Consider the following 17,984-nt stretch of genomic DNA (forward strand, 5'->3'; position numbering starts at 1 on the left):
AAAACCTGCAAAAACCTTTCTGTCGAGTGATGTAAATAAATTTTACAATAGTTTATGGTGCATGCATATTATATTTAAAGTTGCTTAAGCGAAATCAAGGAGTTTATAAGACTGGTTTATTCATTCTTAATAGTGTAGACATGTAGAACATATCCACGTTTGTGCATCAATGTCTGTAATGTGTGCTGTAGGTGTGAAACTTTTAGGAATCTTATCCAAGTTGTAGGCTTGTCAGTATTGGTCAGTCAGTCCTATCGGAGGATCCGCGAATGAAACTGTGACCACAAACTCCATTAACTTAAGTGAATTATATGGCAATAATCAGCAATATGCTTTCACACAAATAACTTTCTTTTTGAATGTTTCAATATGTGTTGACACAACTGACTTATTTGAATTTTTCATTGATACAACATGGCACTGAGTCGTTAGAAAAGAAATGCGTAGAGACGTTATTGCTTGATGATGTCAGGGACCGATAAATCGGCTTTTTGAACCGGTTCAATGGGCCGATTTGTCCGAAAAGAACCGGTTCGCGGAAATGAATCGGACTTTGCATCACTAGAGTGTTGCATTCATGAACGATTTTGGTGTTTTTGAACAAATTACATTTCTATTTTTATTTAATAAATAAATATAAAAATGAGATTTAGAAATATTATTTGTTTACTTAAAAGATTCGTTCTATCCATTCATCCATCCATCCATTTATCTATACACACAGTTTTTTTTTTTTTTTTTTTTTTTTTTTTTTTTCTCCTTTTTGTGTATACCCACAGTTTTTTTTTTTTTTTTTTTACTTTGTATTTTTGCTCTCAATTCGTCCTGGGATTTCTTCTGACCAACCACATGCTTAGGTTACCAAGCAACATGAAGTGTAAATATTGACAGAAGCTGCAGGTGTATCAGATTTTTGTTGCATTGACTTCAGGAAATGAAATTCTTCACCTGGAGCCATCGGTTTTATGATGACTTCTTTGCAAGATTCAGACCCAGTTATAAGAGACTACATGATTAAACATTCACTTCCTCAGATTTACAAGGTGAATTGTTATTGTTATCTAATGATCTAATTAGTTAATGAATAACCCAGCTAAGAAAATAGTGTAAATGCACAGTGTATTTATTTGTTAATAACATTTATTGTAAAAGTTGTTAAATCTTTAGTAAAAATAAATGCTATTCATTTAGATGATTTTTAGATTTAGATTAATTAATGTTACATTTGTAAGATTTTTTTAATGTATTTTTTTATTATTATTATTTTGCATTTCAACCAGGCTTTACTTGCTGGGTTATGTGTCTCATGCCCCGAAGATCCTTTGCACTTTATAGAGGAGAAGATCCTATCAATCCTAGAGGATCAGGATTGTGAGATCTGCTGGTGTGTGTACTTCTGTATAATTGTTGACATGTATGGCTCTATAATGTAAAATCAAGCTTATAAGCAGTAAACAGTTTTAATACAATAAATAACATCTCTAAAATCTAAATTGTTTCTGAATTCAGGCACACATTTATTGACGAAGACAAACAAATCTCCTCATTGGCAGGAGGCATTGTGTACGATATGTTTGGAAATCCAGAAGACAGCCTGGTAAATCTCTCTTTCTTCATTACGAATGAATAGAGGGTTGAGTGCATCAAACTTCCATGAGCTTAAACACGTTTATTAATTTCCCCTCTCACAGTGTCCGTCACATTTGTTGGAGAAAGCATATTCCTGTTATCGCACCAACCTGTTCAAAATGTGTTTCATGTGAGTGTCAAAACACTAGACTGTAGTAAAAGAGTCACAACAGCAAACAAAACCTGCTTTAGCTACAAAAACCCTGGGCTTGTATGTCAACTAGCTTTATGACTGACGTTTTATGTTAAGGGGTTGGAAGAGTTATATTTCAATGAAGAAAATGAAGGCTGCCAGACTCCTAGAGAGAATGGAAGAGGCTGAGATGTATCACAAACAGAGAGGGATAAAACTGGCTTTCATCAAGTGGACAGCGTGGGTTCAGTTTCGCAAACAGAGGCAGTATGGTACTCAGCTATTATGCTTTATATATTTCATCAGGTGAAATTAAGGTTACATGTAACTCGTTGGAATATTTGAAAAATCCAGCTATTCAATTTATTTAAACACCATTTTGTTCTCTATTAATAATCTAACATATGAAGGCATTATATATTTTATCCAGATGCCCTGAGGAAACTTCAAAAAGTGCAGGAGTCTGTTCACTGCAGAAACACCATCACTGCTTGGCGTCATGTTGTACAGGATGCTAAAAGAGCCAAGGAATACTTCAAGGTAGGTTTTCAAATTCTAAAATGTCAGCAAAACACAAATGCACGGACTAATGAGATGTTTAATGATTATGTATGTCTGTTCAGAGGCTAGAGAGAGATATACAAGAAAGTCAGAACTCAGAGATACCACAGGGTGATGGACAGGACAGATTATCACTGCTGCCTAGCAAACTATCTCTTAAGGTATCACTTAACCTCTGGGATTTTGCCATTAAATAACTAGCAATAATTCAAGTCAACTGATTTTAATAAACAATTTGGTGCAGATCTTCCAAAGTCTAGGTGTGCGTGACCTCCTGAAATGCGCTCTGGTGTGTCATTCTTGGAAAGCGATCACTCAGATCAGCTCACTGTGGACTGAGGTCAGTGCAGCTCACTTAAAAACTCTTGAATTCAGCTCTCATGATGCTATATAGACAGTATAAGCTGTAAAATGTGTTTCCGCAGATCGATTTCTCCCCTGAGGCCAGCTGGATCACAGATCGGACTGTGGAGAGAATACTGCGGGTGCATCGTGTTTATGTGATCTCTGTCAACTTGTGCTGTTGCACGCTGGTGCAGAAGTCAAGTTTTAGACGCATCAGTAAATTTACTTTAATCAGCCTTAAAAGTAATTCGTTTTCGATTTAATCGATATAAGGATCTTGCCTGTTTTGTTTTTTTTTTTTGTCAAAAAAGGTCAATGCAAAAATCTTCAAGAACTTGATATCAGTGAATGCCCAAATCTTAATGCAAGTAGAATACAAACACACTGTGTTAAGGTTTTGCTGCTTTAAAAAAAAATCTATCTAATACCCGTTTTGTTTGTAAACACACTGACAGGATGAAAATATGAAGATGATTTTAGAAGGATGTCACTCTCTCCTCCATCTTAATCTGGCCTTTACTCATATTACTAATGCCACTATAAGAGTCCTGTCAAGGTACAAACTTCTTACATGTTTCTCAGTTCTTCATACTGTACACAACCATAATAACAGAAATACTATATTTTTAAGATGCTTTTGGCATTTGATTGTTGTTTTAAAGATGCTGTCTGATGCTGCGGTCTCTGAGTCTCGCATACTGCACAAGTTTCTCTGATAAAGGCCTGCAATATCTGACCACAGGAAAAGGCTGTCACAGACTCAATTATCTGGACCTCTCCGGTTGTTCTCAGGTGTTGACATGTATAGGACATGAAAACTAGTAATATTAGATCATATTTTATCGAACGTGTAAGTAATTATATGAATATAATAAAATAGTACTTCAATAGTACATAGCCAAAAATGGTAGTAGATACTGTACCATTGTACTTTTTTGGTGCTCAGATTAAGGATTGCTATAATTAATTGCATTGTATAAATGTGACATTACAGTTTTTATTTTTTACTGTAAAGATATCTGTGGATGGATTTAGATATGTCGCTGAAGCTTACAGTTCACTTCAACAGATTGTGTTAGATGATCTCCCCACCCTGACTGACACCTGTGTGCAGGTACATGTTATTATGTGTATTATGTACATTAACATATTTTTTCTATTGTTAGTTGAATGGTGATGGTTGTTTTTCTTTGCAACAAGGTCTTAATGTCTAAATGTCATGCGTTGACTGCGATTTCCCTGTTGGACTCACCGTATCTCTCTGATGTGACATTCAAAACAATCGCTGAAGTGATCAGCCTCACCAAGATCCAAATAGAAGGTTGGTATTAATGTGCTCAAATAATGTGGCAAGGCTAGAAAGGCTGAATAAGTAAAACAGAAACTGTGCATTCTGCATTTCAGGTAATAACCGAATGACGGACAGCAGCTTGAAGGCCCTGTGCCGAAGGTCTCTGAAACTCAGTGAGGTCCAGATGTCTGACTGCACTCGCATGACTGATGCCAGCTTGAAGTCTTTAGGAAGTCTGACAAAACTGTGCAACTTAAATATCTCAGGCTGTATCAAGTAAGAGAAGACCAACATGAATATATAGAAAAAATGCAAACACAGTGTCTCTCTGAGAATTTTTTTTCCTGTGGGGTGAGAACAAAAAATGGGCAAAAAATATGAAATATGACAATATATACACTGAACAAAATTATAAACGCAACACTTTTGTTTTTGCCTCCATTTTTCATGAGCTGAACTCAAAGATCTAAGACTTTTTCTATGAACACAAAAGGCCTATTTCTCTCAAATATTGTTCACAAATCTGTCTAAATCTGTGTTAGTGAGCACTTCTCCTTTGCCGAGATAATCCATCCACCTCACAACAGTAGCATACACACATTATATATAAAATACACCAATTAAATAAAATAAATATAACAAATAAATAACAGATTTTGATTAAAGTTGTATAATATGTATGGAAAAAAAAAGAGAAGTAAAACAAATGTGCAGGAAATATGAAAAATCATTGTGATTTTGTGCCCAATTTTTGTTGCTACATACAGCAGAAAAAATATAGTATATATATATATATATATATATACATAAATTCTTTCTGTACAATTGATTCCTAAATTTACACATTTGGTCCCCCCAATCTTGAATATTTGGTTACATTCCTGACATGCATTTCAGGTTCTAATATAATATATATACACACACATATAAGTCGTATATAATTTGTGTCATGTTTTTTTTTTAATCTGGTCTAGGGTGACTGATATGGGAATCCATTACATCACTGAAGGACTATCTGCTGTTGAACTGCGAGAGCTTGATCTTTCCTACTGCCCAAAACTTACTGACCTGTCCCTGACGAGAATAACTCAGAAGTGAATACATTTTACACTTGCACACAATTTTTACATGAAAATTCTTCATATACAGAGACTGTATGAATGTACTTTTTCCCCCCAGATGTAGCAATCTGACCAACCTGAGCGTATGTTTCTGTGAGAACCTGACAGATAATGGATTTGAGTGTCTGGACAGTTGTGCTTCTCTCATCTCTCTGGACATCACAGGCTGCAAAATACATGACAAAGTACACCTAGTATTTGTGGAGGAAATTTTATTTCTATCTGAAATATTAATATTATTATTAGCATTATTTGCTTCACTGTACTAAAGAGTGTTCTTTGTCTCTGAGTGCTCAGTTTGCTTCAGTATGCTTGAGTTTTCGATGAGCTGAGAGATAACAGGAAATCTATTTAATGTGTCTGTGTGTGTGTGGAAGACAAGTGTGAGACAAGAAATGCTATTTTATACCTAGCTTCTTAGAAAATAATTTGCATTAAATACTTAGAAACACATCTAGGGGGGACATAGTTGGACACCTTAAATGGACACATATCTTGAGTATGCATTATGATTGGATGAGAAAGAAGCAACCTGATTTGATTTGGGTATGAATATTGGGTCAAGGTGTTTTCCTCTTGGTCACACTCTGCAGTCAACTTGGATGAACGTATGACTGTTGAACATTTATTGCAAGAAAATAAATCTTCAGAAGACTTTTGTCTCATACCTTTATTGAAATAGAAAATTGCCACGACAGTATTAAACATAATATAATATTTATAATTATTTTACAGCTGTAGTCAATACTGTTTTATATTGTGTCTTGCACAGGGACTAGCAGCCTTGGGAACTAACCACAGTATGAGAAAACTGACCGCAGCTGAATGTGTTTTCATAACAGATAATGGAATAAAGGTTTGGTTTACCTTTTTATCACTTTATAAATTGATGACTTGCAATGTATTTGCCATCCGATTACTCTTTTTGGAAAAGTTCACATGATCTTTTTGTCTTGTGCAGATGTTTTGCCAACTGTGTCATCGTCTGGAGCTTTTGGATGTGTGTCACTGTGTGTGTCTGTCTGATCGTGCGATCAAAGCCCTCTCCTTCTTCTGCAGGACCATTGCCACAGTCAGAATAGCTGGATGCCCTAAAGTACTTCTTTAATTCAGTAATCTTGAAAGAATAAACATTCTAGGGTTTTTAATAAGACATATTTCAAGATCATTAATCAAATAAGACAATTTGCAGTTGAAATTCAACGTTTCACTCAAATTGTTACGCTTTTAATCCATATGGCAAAATATTTTCAAATATATATTTTAATATTTATTTAAAAATAATATAAATATAAAAAATACAATATGTATTTTCTACAATATAGTTTTGAACTTTTTGTATATTTTTGAAAATATATTTAAAAACATAAATATAAAATATATGTTTTAAACATAAATAAACAAAAATGTATATATATTTTTTAAAGCATTTAAAAACATATTTTGCCCTCCATATATTTCAGTCCAATACATCCATGTCACATTTGAAGAAAAACATTATTCGTTTTCTAAAACACATTTTAATAAAAATCAGCATATTCCATCCAAATTTGCAGTTAGTCTAAATGGAGGCTTCTGTAAGATTGGAAATGTATTTTCTTGCACCTGAAATACATTTTGAAATATATTTTGGTATATGAAGGTTGAAACTAAACATATTTCCAATTACAACATACATTTAGCATATATATTTATAATATATTTTAGCCAGAAGAATTTTTTTGCCGTATGGGAATATAATTTGTAATAAAAAATGCATTAAATTAGAAAACACACATACAAATTTTCACTAGTGGTCTCAGATCTTTGGACCCTACTAAGGGTATTCAAAGGTATTCAAACTGGGTAAACATCACATATTAGCTGACACTATATTTTGCTACTCCAGATGACAGATACAGCAGTGAAGTACCTGACAAGAGTTGGCCACTTCCTGAAGGAGCTGGATGTGAGTGGCTGTCCTCTCCTGACTGACCGCACCCCTTCCTTTCTACTGTGCAGCTGTACGCAGCTGCGGTCCATCAGCATGCTCTACTGCAAGAACATCTCCAAGTATGATTCAATGTGCCATTCCCTTACACTCACTAATGAGTCTTTAGTCTGAATGAATTAGTGCCAACACACATACAGTACATTAACAAACATTGCATATGCAGTGCATATTGATATTCATGTTGGAGATATTGTAGATATAGTTTCATATGGTTAATCAGAGATATGTTAGTGAAGTGTTGATTTGTACCTTTCTCTTCTCAGACAGGCCGCTCTAAAACTGCAGCGTCGTGTGCAACACTGGAAATACAGTAACGATGACTCCCCCTATAGTCTGGACTAACAGCTGAACCAGATCTGGACCAACTGAAGAAACAAAGACAGGAGGATGAGGACATTACAAACGGACATTACCAGTCATTACTTGCATATTATATAATTTATTATATTTGATAAGAAATCACTTTTTTGGCATGCAAGTCTGAATCTTTAGTTACAAAATACTGAAAAGTGTATTTAAGCTACTGAAGGGGCTATCGGTGTACATGAGGCAAAACGGTTTGGAATCACTGTATCAAACAAAAGTTTTGTCAAGTTTTGGCATTGAAATCTTTTTGGCATTTAAAGGGGAAAATTCTTATATAAGAATGGAAATTCATATATAAAACTAGAAAATATAGGAAGCTTCATATATAGAAATGGACAGGTACTATGCCATATTTCCCACACTCAATTTCACAAGAAATTTTTGAATAAGGCATCCGTTTGAAAAATACCAAACTTTATAATCAGGATTGAATGATGTATTATTGGATATTTTTTACTCTCTTACTATTGTTTGGGTATTTATATATGACAAAGAAATACTGGATACTGTGGGACCTTTTTTAATTAAATATGTACATTACATTTTCATATTGAATCATAAAATAAAAATAAAATAGGTAAAAACAATGTGTACAGTTCACTAAATACATTTCAAATCGCCTTATATTAACTAGTATACAGTAGTATCTGTATTCTATCATCTCTTATTAAAATGTTTATATGGTAAAGTAAAATTATCTGTTGAACTTTGAGCTTTAGACACCCTAATACACAAACTGATTATTGTGTATTTCCTTATGGTATAGTACTGTACCTTAAAAATGATTTTTAAACTTGAAATTTTAATTTGAAATAGCATATATAATAATAATCCACAGAATAAGTTTCTTATTCTGTATTTTTTAGTCTTTTAAATTCACTGCCTCCACTAGGTGGTCTCAGAAAACTTCCAAAAAATGTAATTATTATACAAAGTTAAATTATTTTCATTAAACTATATTTAAGTCATTCAACAATGAAAAGGCTAAATTATATATGCAAAATATTCCAACCTCTAAAGAAAGATCAGTAACATTATATGAACCGTTTAGTTCTCACTCAGCAATTGTCAGTTTAATTTAATACATTATGCAAGATTTCAAACAGGAGTATAAGCTATGCTGTTGATATATATATATATACAGTGGGTACGGAAAGTATTCAGACCCCCTTCAATTTTTCACTCTTTGTTATAACATAGTACACATGGAGAGGAATTGAAACAATTAATGAAACGAATAAAACAATTTGCTAGCTAAATATTGTAAGTAAAATAACAATACCTCAAGGCCATCCAGGTGTCTCCCTTCATAGACGGCACCGTATCTTCCCTCACCGAGCACCCTACTGAAGTCATACCGGCTTAAAATGTAGTCTATTAAAAGATAAATAATTTTATATGTAACATATGGGATAAGTAACAAGAAATTAATCTCATACTGACATTAGTACAGTTAATATTCAAAATATAACAAAATATAACAAACTCTTCTAAATCTTCAACACAACTGAATATTAAAACACAAACAAGTGTGTCTCTTTTTCTTCTTCTACTACTACTAATTATAATAAGGAATGATCATAGATCAAATGTAGGATGGTTTCTACACAACATTTTATAAATGAGGCCCCCAAAATCACGTGTAAAATGAAGGTGTTCGGAGTTTCCTCTCAGGTAAAAGAGTTTCAGATGAGTTGGCATTGTGTGAACTGTTGTTGTGAGGAGGTGTAATGGCTCATTGCTTTGTCTAGCCAAGATCTAGTCATCTGTTTTTTTTTTTCCTGTTAATGTTTAATTTGATGAATAAAGAAAGTCACCTGTGTTTGTGTAATTTTTGAAACTAAACTAATATCAAAATATCAAGAAAAAAAATAGTTGGGAGTTGATCTTTGGACCAGTTTCTGATCAGACGAACCTGTATGGAAATATAATTCTGTCTCTATCACAACTGACACACAAAACTATTCAAATATTCTGAAACCGTAAAATGACCTGACCATGATAATCAGTTCAAATGGAAACAGCTTTTTTTAAGTGTGCATAAAGTTTGCAAATTGTCGTGGAGCAAACAATGGTCTTCTCAGTGTAGTAAATGAAGTTCAAGAAGCAGAGTTCCAGACTTTATTCGACAAAGCCGAGATGACGGTCACCGCATCGGAGTCTTTGTCTGACCCGAAATCCATTCTTATACCTTATTCTTATCAGTCTTTTAAACCAAAAATTGGTAGCTCGGTCTCTGATTGGTCATACTCCACTAGTTTTGCTACACTCATTCTTACCCGTCCTGGTCCTGGTATACTTTCTAATTGTGGACTCCTGCTAGCTTGAACCATTCTCCCAATACTTTTTATCTCACCCTCCCTTTGGACACAGGTGTCCTCATAGGCCATTCATCAAACTTGTTTGTGCCAGTACATCCCTGACATATTCTTGGAAGTCACCCAAAGTTCACTGGTTCACTCAAGTTCATCAGCGCTGTTCAATGGGGAGCACTTGCCCATTGAAAGCACCTATAGGACTCACAGTCTGCATTAAGACTTCCAATATTGAAACAATCATGGAAACAAATCACCATATTGATCAGTCTATTGATTATCGTTATAATCATACATTATATTTTCAAGTAAAATATCACAATATCAGGTAAGCATGAAAAAACTCCCCACACTATAGCTACGTCACACATTTTCAGGATAATAACAGTCTACTGCAATTTCATTAAAGTATCTTTGCTTGGCTCATATCTTTACAGTGTGGTTTTGTGTATCTGCATAATTTGTCGCGTTCATAGCCTGGCCTATTCAATCATATATTTTAGACTTTCGGTAAGATACAGCAGTAATAAAGTGTCTGTTGTAAAGAACAAGGCCCAAACAGTACATTTGTGCAATGAAACAACAGACATTCATCTTAAACCAAAAGTATTAAGAGTGTAAAGAATGTGACGAATAAAAGATAATTATGGAAAATGAAAGACAGGCATGACAAACGACTGGGCAAATGAGTGATAAGAAGAGATACTGCAGAAGTGAGACCTTATTAAAGGGATTGTGAGAGACAAACTACCATAGACATCCATCATGCCAGTGAAAAGAGAGTGAAGATGTGGAGGTTAACATATGACTTGCTCATTTGTGTCAAAAGTAAGATATTAGTCTCATGATTGGAGGACCACCATAGATCTGTCTGTATTTTCCTGTTAGCGAGCTAGCATTGAAAATAGTAGAAGACTAAGTATGTATAAGCACTTTCATCCAAACTGTTGAATAAGAGGTTTAAATATTCTTCTTTTCAAATTTAAACTAAAAGTCTTGATGGTTCCCTTAATAATTATCTGTACCACACTTTCTCTTTCACTGCAGATTCACTTTCTCAGCCGAACGGTCGTGACCATGGATGGTCAGTCTGCACAACATGAACATCAACAGTGAATGGGTGCTGACAGCTGCTCACTGTGTCATTGGCAGTGTTGGGCAAGTTACTTCCAAAATGTAATACATTATATATTACTAGTTACTGTCTTTTGAAAGTAATTAGTTACATTACAATATTACTGTCTCTGAATTGTAATGCGTTACACTACTTTTGAGTTACTTTCACCGAAATATCCACAGAAGTATTATAAAATGCCAAAATGTAGTTTATTGCTGCTCATTCTACACCCAGTGGAGGGTAATGTGGTAGGTCTATATAGCATAAAATCATAAAATCAATATTATTACTTTTGTAATGCGTTACTCCCAACACTGGTCATTGGGTTAGACATTTTAATCTACTGGTCTTTTTTGGTTAGTGGAATGTTCTTGCCATTTAATTTTTGTACTTTCTCATTTTCTCTCCCTGTGAGGACATAATGTGTAAATATTTCTGCTTATACCTCAGGAAGTTTGGGCTAGATTCTAAATTTCTCAAATCTAAAGATTACATGGTAATATTGGCCATTTCTCTTTTTCCAAACTGCCTCGAATTGCCACTTGCGGCTATTTCATTTTATATTCATAGTCATAGTTCAGTACTGTTCATGTATTCACATACTGTTTTATGTTAAATAGCACAATAAACAAAAAAGTAACTGAAAAACATACCAGCTCTCTGTTACTTTTCTCTGTAGGGGGATTCTGGTGGTCCAATGGTCAGCAGTGTTCAGTGTGGGTTCAGTCTGGTATCATCAGTAGGGGTCATGACTGTGGTCAGCCCAGTGATCCTTGTGTGTACACCCGTGTGTCACAGTATCAGCAATGGATCACCACTTCCGTTGGCCAAAACCTCCCAGAATTCGTCATCTTCAGCCCCCTAATGTCATGCTCTTCTGCTAGCCAAGGCAAAACCCATATAGCCTTAAACATGTACACACAAACTCAACCTACAGTACAGTATATTACAGAAACATTACATACATTGTACCTTGTTTTTTTCCTCTGCAGGTTGAGGTATAGTCGTATAAAACACACTTGCCAGTACTCCCAGGAATTGCAATGCCAGTAGCCAGGTCCACTGTAAAAGGCCTGCCACAGAACTTTACTATTTTCACTTTTTCTTCATTTTGCATATAAATGAGCAAATATTAAGCAGAGCTCTTACACATACATGTGACTTTATATCAGCATAGAATGACAGCATAGAAATGTCAAATTCATTCAAATGAAGATCATTAAAATTTCTGTCACAAAAATTCTTTGAGCATATACCGGTCAAAAGTTGTTGAAATAAATAAATAAATAAAATCATTCAGCAAGGACACATCAAGTGACAGTAACAACAATTAAAATGTTACACAATATTTATATTTCAAATAAATTCTGTTCTTTTGAAAAGATAAAAAAATCATGGTTTCCACTAAAATATTAAGCAGCTCAACTGTTTTCAACACTGATAATAATAAAAACTGTTTCTTGAGCAGCATTTTAAATGATTTCTGAAGGATTATGTGACACTGAAGACTGAAGAAATTACTTTGCATAACAGAAATAAATGACATTTTAAAATATATTCAAATAGAAAAAAAGTTATTTTAAATTGTAATATTATTTTACAATCTTTTTCACCGTATTTTTGATTAAATAAATGCAGCCCTACAAACCAACCCCCAAATATTTGAACAGTAGTGTATTGTAACGTATTCTGTAATACGCATATTGTATGTTGCAATGTGTGTAGAAGCTTTTAACAAAATTAATAAGTGCTTTAAAATAACATGGTTTATTTCTTTCTTTTGTACAGTTGTTTCAATGGGTTCTATTTATCAACTAATCAGGTATATTGTAATGTCTCTCAGGATGTTGTCCTACAGGATCTGGGAGGATGTTATACCATCGCAGTTAGTGTGAATACATGAGTACCACTACTTGTAAAAAGTAGAAAGTACCCTTCAGGATTTGCATGCTGTATCTTCTGAAGCAGAACTTGCCCATAGCGCAGCCCTAAAAAAGACATGTCATTTAGATGCATTCACCCACTCTTCAGTCAAGACTGTTGTATCTCACTATAGCTATATGTGAAGTGTCTTGTTGGACAGATATACGCAAGATCCAGTTTAAATCTCCTGTATAAATCCAGCAGCGAGGTTCTGTCAGTTTTGTAGTTGGTCCCAGGCACTTCTGTGCAGGTTTTAACTCTGAGCTCCAAGTCTGAGGGTCTCAAACCAGCTCTGGGTTCTCAGGTTGACAGCACCTTTTTCTGCAGTGGCTTTGATCCATCGTTCTTCATGCGTGCCACCATTCAAATTAGCTAAAATGAGTACATACAATCTAATGAATGCATAGAATATGTTAGATCATAACTGTGGTTTAAATAGTCAAATTTTCATGTTTGTGTTTTAGGATAAGATGTAGACTTGCAGCTGAAAAAAGTACATTTCAGGCAGTTAAAAGACGTCCAGTGTCTGGCTTCTACTCACCCGTAGCTGTTGTCTTCCCATCAGCTGAAGTACGTTCAGTCTCTTGACATGAGCTAACTATCTCTGAGCTAATGTTAACAGAGGTTCCGCACAAGTGCACTGCTGCTTTCATAGTGGACGGCACACGCACACTCACAGCACCTGAATCAATGAAAAATAGGTGAAAAGTAGGAATTATTATTTCAGTAATATTTTATTTATGGGGGGAGTCATGACATTTTTCAGCCTGAACTAATAGGTGCAATAGATTTTCAAGTCTAAAGATAATCCATTTTAAAAATTAACAGATGGCTGCAAGAATAAAAAAGTAAGTAGTCAGGTAAATTAATTAGATATGTTCATACTAGGCTCATCTTTTATTTATTAGTTTCTTTGATGTCATATTCTGTTTCTGATTCTGATTATTACCTTGCTGACTGTGAAGTTCTGCAGTTCCATCTTGGCCCACATATGCATCAATGTTTCCAGCAGTAGTAAACACCTTCAGGGCACCACTTGAGCTGTCTATGAAGCAGGAAAGATATCTTTAGCGCACTAAATGAGTGACTAAGGCCATGTCCACACGTACACGGGTATTTTTTATAAACAAGTTTTTCCTTCTTCCGTTTAAAAAAAAAACTCCGTCCACATGAAAACGCAAACGCATGCTATGATTCGCTGTCAAGAGCATGCCAAACCAACAGGCGACTATATAATCTCAACCCTAAAGCCATGTTGGTCAATCAGAAGCCTGAAAAAGTTTCCAGTAGGTGGAGATAACAGCGCATGCTCCGACGTCACAAGCCAAAAACTCCGGTTTCACTGTCTACACGATAACACTGCAGTGTTTCCCCTAGGTTTACGGCTTAGGGGGAGAATTAATTTCCGTTTTAATTTTTCTGGACTCCTTTTTAATAGTTAAATAAAATGTTACTAATCAAAAAGCATGTCTAATTAATTAAAATCATGAATCTTAAACAGTTTAACATCAATTTATTAAACATTTAACAAAAATTACATGTTTAGAGCCCAAAAATATTTTATTTTTTCCAACCTTATGTTTTATTGTTACCAAATTCTGTTTTAGCATGTCTAATTATTTGAAAGCATAAAAACAAGTTTAATTTATTCTTACAATAGCCTTATGATTTTTTTCCCCTCAGAAATTCTGTGTCGTGTATTTATAATTTTAAGGCATAAAACATTCATTTAATTTATCTTTTAATGAATGAAAATTAAACAAATTGTATTTTTTAGAAAATAAAGGGGATTTAATATTACAATAAAAACATTGAAGAAATATTGTATGATTATTCCTTAAAAATAAGGTTTTCATTATTTTAGTAGTAGTAGTAGCCTATTACATACATTCTACTGAACAATAGTAGGCTAATATATTTCTGCTCCTCATTAGTGAGACGGCAGACGCTAATATCACCGGAAGCATTGAGCGCTTCAGTATGAGTAGTACACAAAATTGCGCGTCTGCGCCATTCATTAACACAGAGACACGCAGAATTCATATTTAAATAGTCATTTTGCGGCTTAATATTTACAAACACGAGTGGGAGTGTGCTCACTTGTTTGTTTGTTTGTTTGTGTGTGTGTGTGTGCGCGCTCGCATCGGGGCGGAACTCCGCTGTGCGTGATGCAGAGAGCGTGACCATGTAACGTAGTGACAGAAATGACATGCCGTCGTGTAAATAAGATAAATAACATAAGGCTATTTAGTTTGTTTAATAAAAGAACAAGGTATAGGCATGTTCTATAGGAAAGGTAACTTTAAATGACTTCTGTTGTGATCTGGCGCTATAGAGAAAATAAAATAAAATTAAATTAACTTGACCTTCAAGGGGGGGCGGGCCACCCCCCTAATATAATGGCAGGGGAAACACTGCACTGAAACCGGAGTTTTTGAAAATCTTCACCCTGGCAGGCGTTTTCAAAAATGTTCGGTTTCAGTGAACTGGTGCTGCGTTTGCGTGTGGATGAACGGCCAAACCGTGTAGAAAAAGCTGCGGTTTTAAAAATAACCTTGTTCGTGTGGACAGGGCCTAAATAACCTACTGTCAATTCAGACTGCTCACTTACCAATGACAATGTTTCCTGTTTTGCTTTGTACAAGAGCTTCACCTGTAAAACAACAACAATGATGATACATGTCCTAACTGCACATCAGGTCTGGACAATGAGCCATTACCGTCCTCTCCCCTCACCGTGCAGATGGCCAATCTGGATGTTCCCGGAGGAAGTGGACACTGATGTGCATTCACCATAAATGGCCTTCACTTTCAGATCCCCATGTTCTGTGGAGAGATTCATGGTGGTTCCCTGAATTTTCTTAATATCGACATTCTGGAGAGCAAAAGCTGTGATTTAATAACAATTCACAGTATATGCAGTTATATAAATCATAAAAGTACTTACACTGTCCAAAGATGTGCTGATATCGACATTCCCATGTATGGTCTGAAGTCCAGTGATATTTCCTCCTGTGGATTGAACTTGAACCTCATGACCCTAAACAAAATCAATATTAAGACACATGATAATAATCCATATTCCATATTATCATCACAAACAAATAACCAGGGGTTTGCAATCTTTTACTTAACAACAGAACCCTAAAAATGAGCAGTTAGGATGGGGATTCCCCATCCTAAATTTTAAAAGGCATCTATATTTTTTCACGTATAAAGACCCACTTTATACTGTTACAAATTGTTATATGTAAACTACTATTTAGAAAATATTTAGTTTCTATTACATCACTCACTACAGTAATGTTTAGTAACATACAGTATTTTTGTTATTTTTAACATTTATTTTAATTCTTTTTATTTCAATTAATTTATTCACTTTTCCAGGGGCCGCCTAGTACTCCCTTGCGGCCCCAGTTTGAAAACCCCTGCATTAAATGATTAAAAAACTAATGTGTCACCTTGACAGACTCTAGGACACAGTGCCCTCTTTCTGTATGAACATGGAAGAGGTCACTCTCCATTTTCTGGATCTTCACATTGCCTTTGTCTTTAGTCTTGATGTGGAGATCTGCAGGAATGGACAGGGACTAAAAGGATGTACATGTATTTCTATGAATTTTAGTTATTAAAATTACACTTATTACATTAATTTTTACTTACTGTAAATACAGTCTAGATAGTAAAAGCTCTTAATTTAAAAATGTAAATATAAATACATTAATGTTATTAATAAAATAAACCAGCAATATATTAATAATATAATAAAAGTACATGATTTATTATGATCTTTAAATGCCTGAATACAGATCCTTACCACATTTAACAGGTGCTGTCAGTTCAACAGTGACATTGCTATCCACCTCATCTGCCAAAATCTGAAGTTCATTGCTTTGAACTTCATAATGAACATGAAATCCGTCCACATTAGGAGTTTGATTCGCATCTGTCACGTGCAAACTGATAAATGCCCGATCAGCCTCAGGGAAGGCATGTGGATCCAGTGATTTTATGGATATATTACAGCCTAAATGACATCTGACCTTTGTGAAAGGGTTAACTAATAACCCCCATTGTTTTATAGGTTTATTCGAGTCTTTAGGAGTTGCAGGAGCATCTGAAAAAGCTCGGAGAGCCTGAGAGATCCAAGCCCTGGTGAAGAGTCTTGAACATCCCTGCACTGAACCCACACGCACACCGTGACGTAACCACTGTGTAATTACAAAAGTAAACATCACTAGCCTCACTTAGAGTGCACTAAGACTAAACTACATAAGTATGGATTAGAGCAAAACGCTACTTGCATTAATAAACGCCGTGTAGAAATGTTTATATCACGAGGGCACGAGTGCAGCGCACAGCAATGACAGCAAACCGGAACAGGCTCAAGCGCGAGAGGAATTATGGGAAGTGAAGTCCATCAATCAACCTTAAAATAAAGTCCAGTCCGTCATACTGATCATAACAAGATGTATCATTCATTAATTAAAGTGTGACTGTCGCCTGTACGATCGAAGAAGGTTAAAAAAAAAGACTTAAGGTAAAAAAAAAAAAGGCATTTGTAGCTTAATTTGAATTAATAGCAACAACAAAAACAGCAACAACCATAAATTGGCATAAAATTGTAGTTAACCGTTTAATTAGAGTCATAAATCGGTTCCGGCTCTATAATCTATTATGTCGTCACATTTTAAGAGACTTAATTTTGTTTTCTTAATAACATATAATGTATATACAAGTATGAACTTTTGTGTTGCAAACTTTCCATGTCATTTTGAGCAAATTATATTTCTATACACTATCTATCTGTCTGAAATATAACTCTTACATGACCTTTTTACATTTTCACATTTTTACATTATTGATTGTTTATTAAGCCTGTTTCTTATGGGAACTAAATTGTCTGGTCCCCAAAATTAGAAGCTGTTTTCATGTTTTACTATCTTTGTGTGGACATTTTTGGTCCCCAAAATATAGGCAGAGCGTGACCCAACCTGCAGCACTAGAGAAGGAATGTACTACTGTGTTGTAAGTAGCTCATAACTATCATGTCATGATGATTTCAAACTCTCAGTGCTGCTCGTTTTGGAGCTGAGCAGACACAACGTCATACTGGGACGGATTTTCCGTCTGTTTTTCTAATAGCTGCGAGCCATAGACTATTATTCATGACACTACCTCACTGCTTGT

At 34.9% G+C, this 17,984-nt stretch overlaps 2 protein-coding genes across 2 annotated transcripts; one reads left to right on the forward strand and one right to left on the reverse strand.

Moving 5' to 3' along the window:
- Positions 1-814: 814 nt before the first annotated feature.
- On the forward strand, positions 815-7,943 carry fbxl13 (F-box and leucine-rich repeat protein 13). Its single transcript, XM_016475173.1, is given in 21 exon segments — positions 815-1,043; positions 1,281-1,384; positions 1,510-1,597; positions 1,692-1,759; positions 1,880-2,034; positions 2,193-2,302; positions 2,386-2,484; positions 2,568-2,663; positions 2,749-2,911; positions 2,914-3,032; positions 3,124-3,224; positions 3,331-3,460; positions 3,684-3,782; positions 3,869-3,989; positions 4,073-4,235; positions 4,934-5,053; positions 5,139-5,265; positions 5,853-5,936; positions 6,042-6,176; positions 6,969-7,132; positions 7,337-7,943. Coding segments are annotated over 21 exon segments (2,403 nt in total). The 5' UTR covers positions 815-965; the 3' UTR covers positions 7,416-7,943.
- A 4,679-nt stretch (positions 7,944-12,622) lies between these two features.
- Positions 12,623-17,182, reverse strand: LOC107679577 (protein FAM185A). The gene is made up of 8 exons (XM_016475163.1): positions 16,612-17,182; positions 16,256-16,365; positions 15,742-15,834; positions 15,531-15,669; positions 15,406-15,447; positions 13,744-13,839; positions 13,336-13,476; positions 12,623-13,166 (listed from the first exon to the last, which is right to left on the reverse strand). The coding sequence occupies exons 1-8, from the start codon at positions 17,027-17,029 to the stop codon at positions 13,048-13,050; spliced, it is 1,158 nt and encodes a 385-aa protein (XP_016330649.1). The 5' UTR covers positions 17,030-17,182; the 3' UTR covers positions 12,623-13,047.
- Between the last annotated feature and the right edge of the window lie 802 nt (positions 17,183-17,984).

This window comes from Sinocyclocheilus anshuiensis, unplaced genomic scaffold (assembly GCF_001515605.1).
Source record: "Sinocyclocheilus anshuiensis isolate Anshui unplaced genomic scaffold, SAMN03320099.WGS_v1.1 scaffold288, whole genome shotgun sequence".
Lineage (NCBI taxonomy): Eukaryota > Metazoa > Chordata > Actinopteri > Cypriniformes > Cyprinidae > Sinocyclocheilus > Sinocyclocheilus anshuiensis.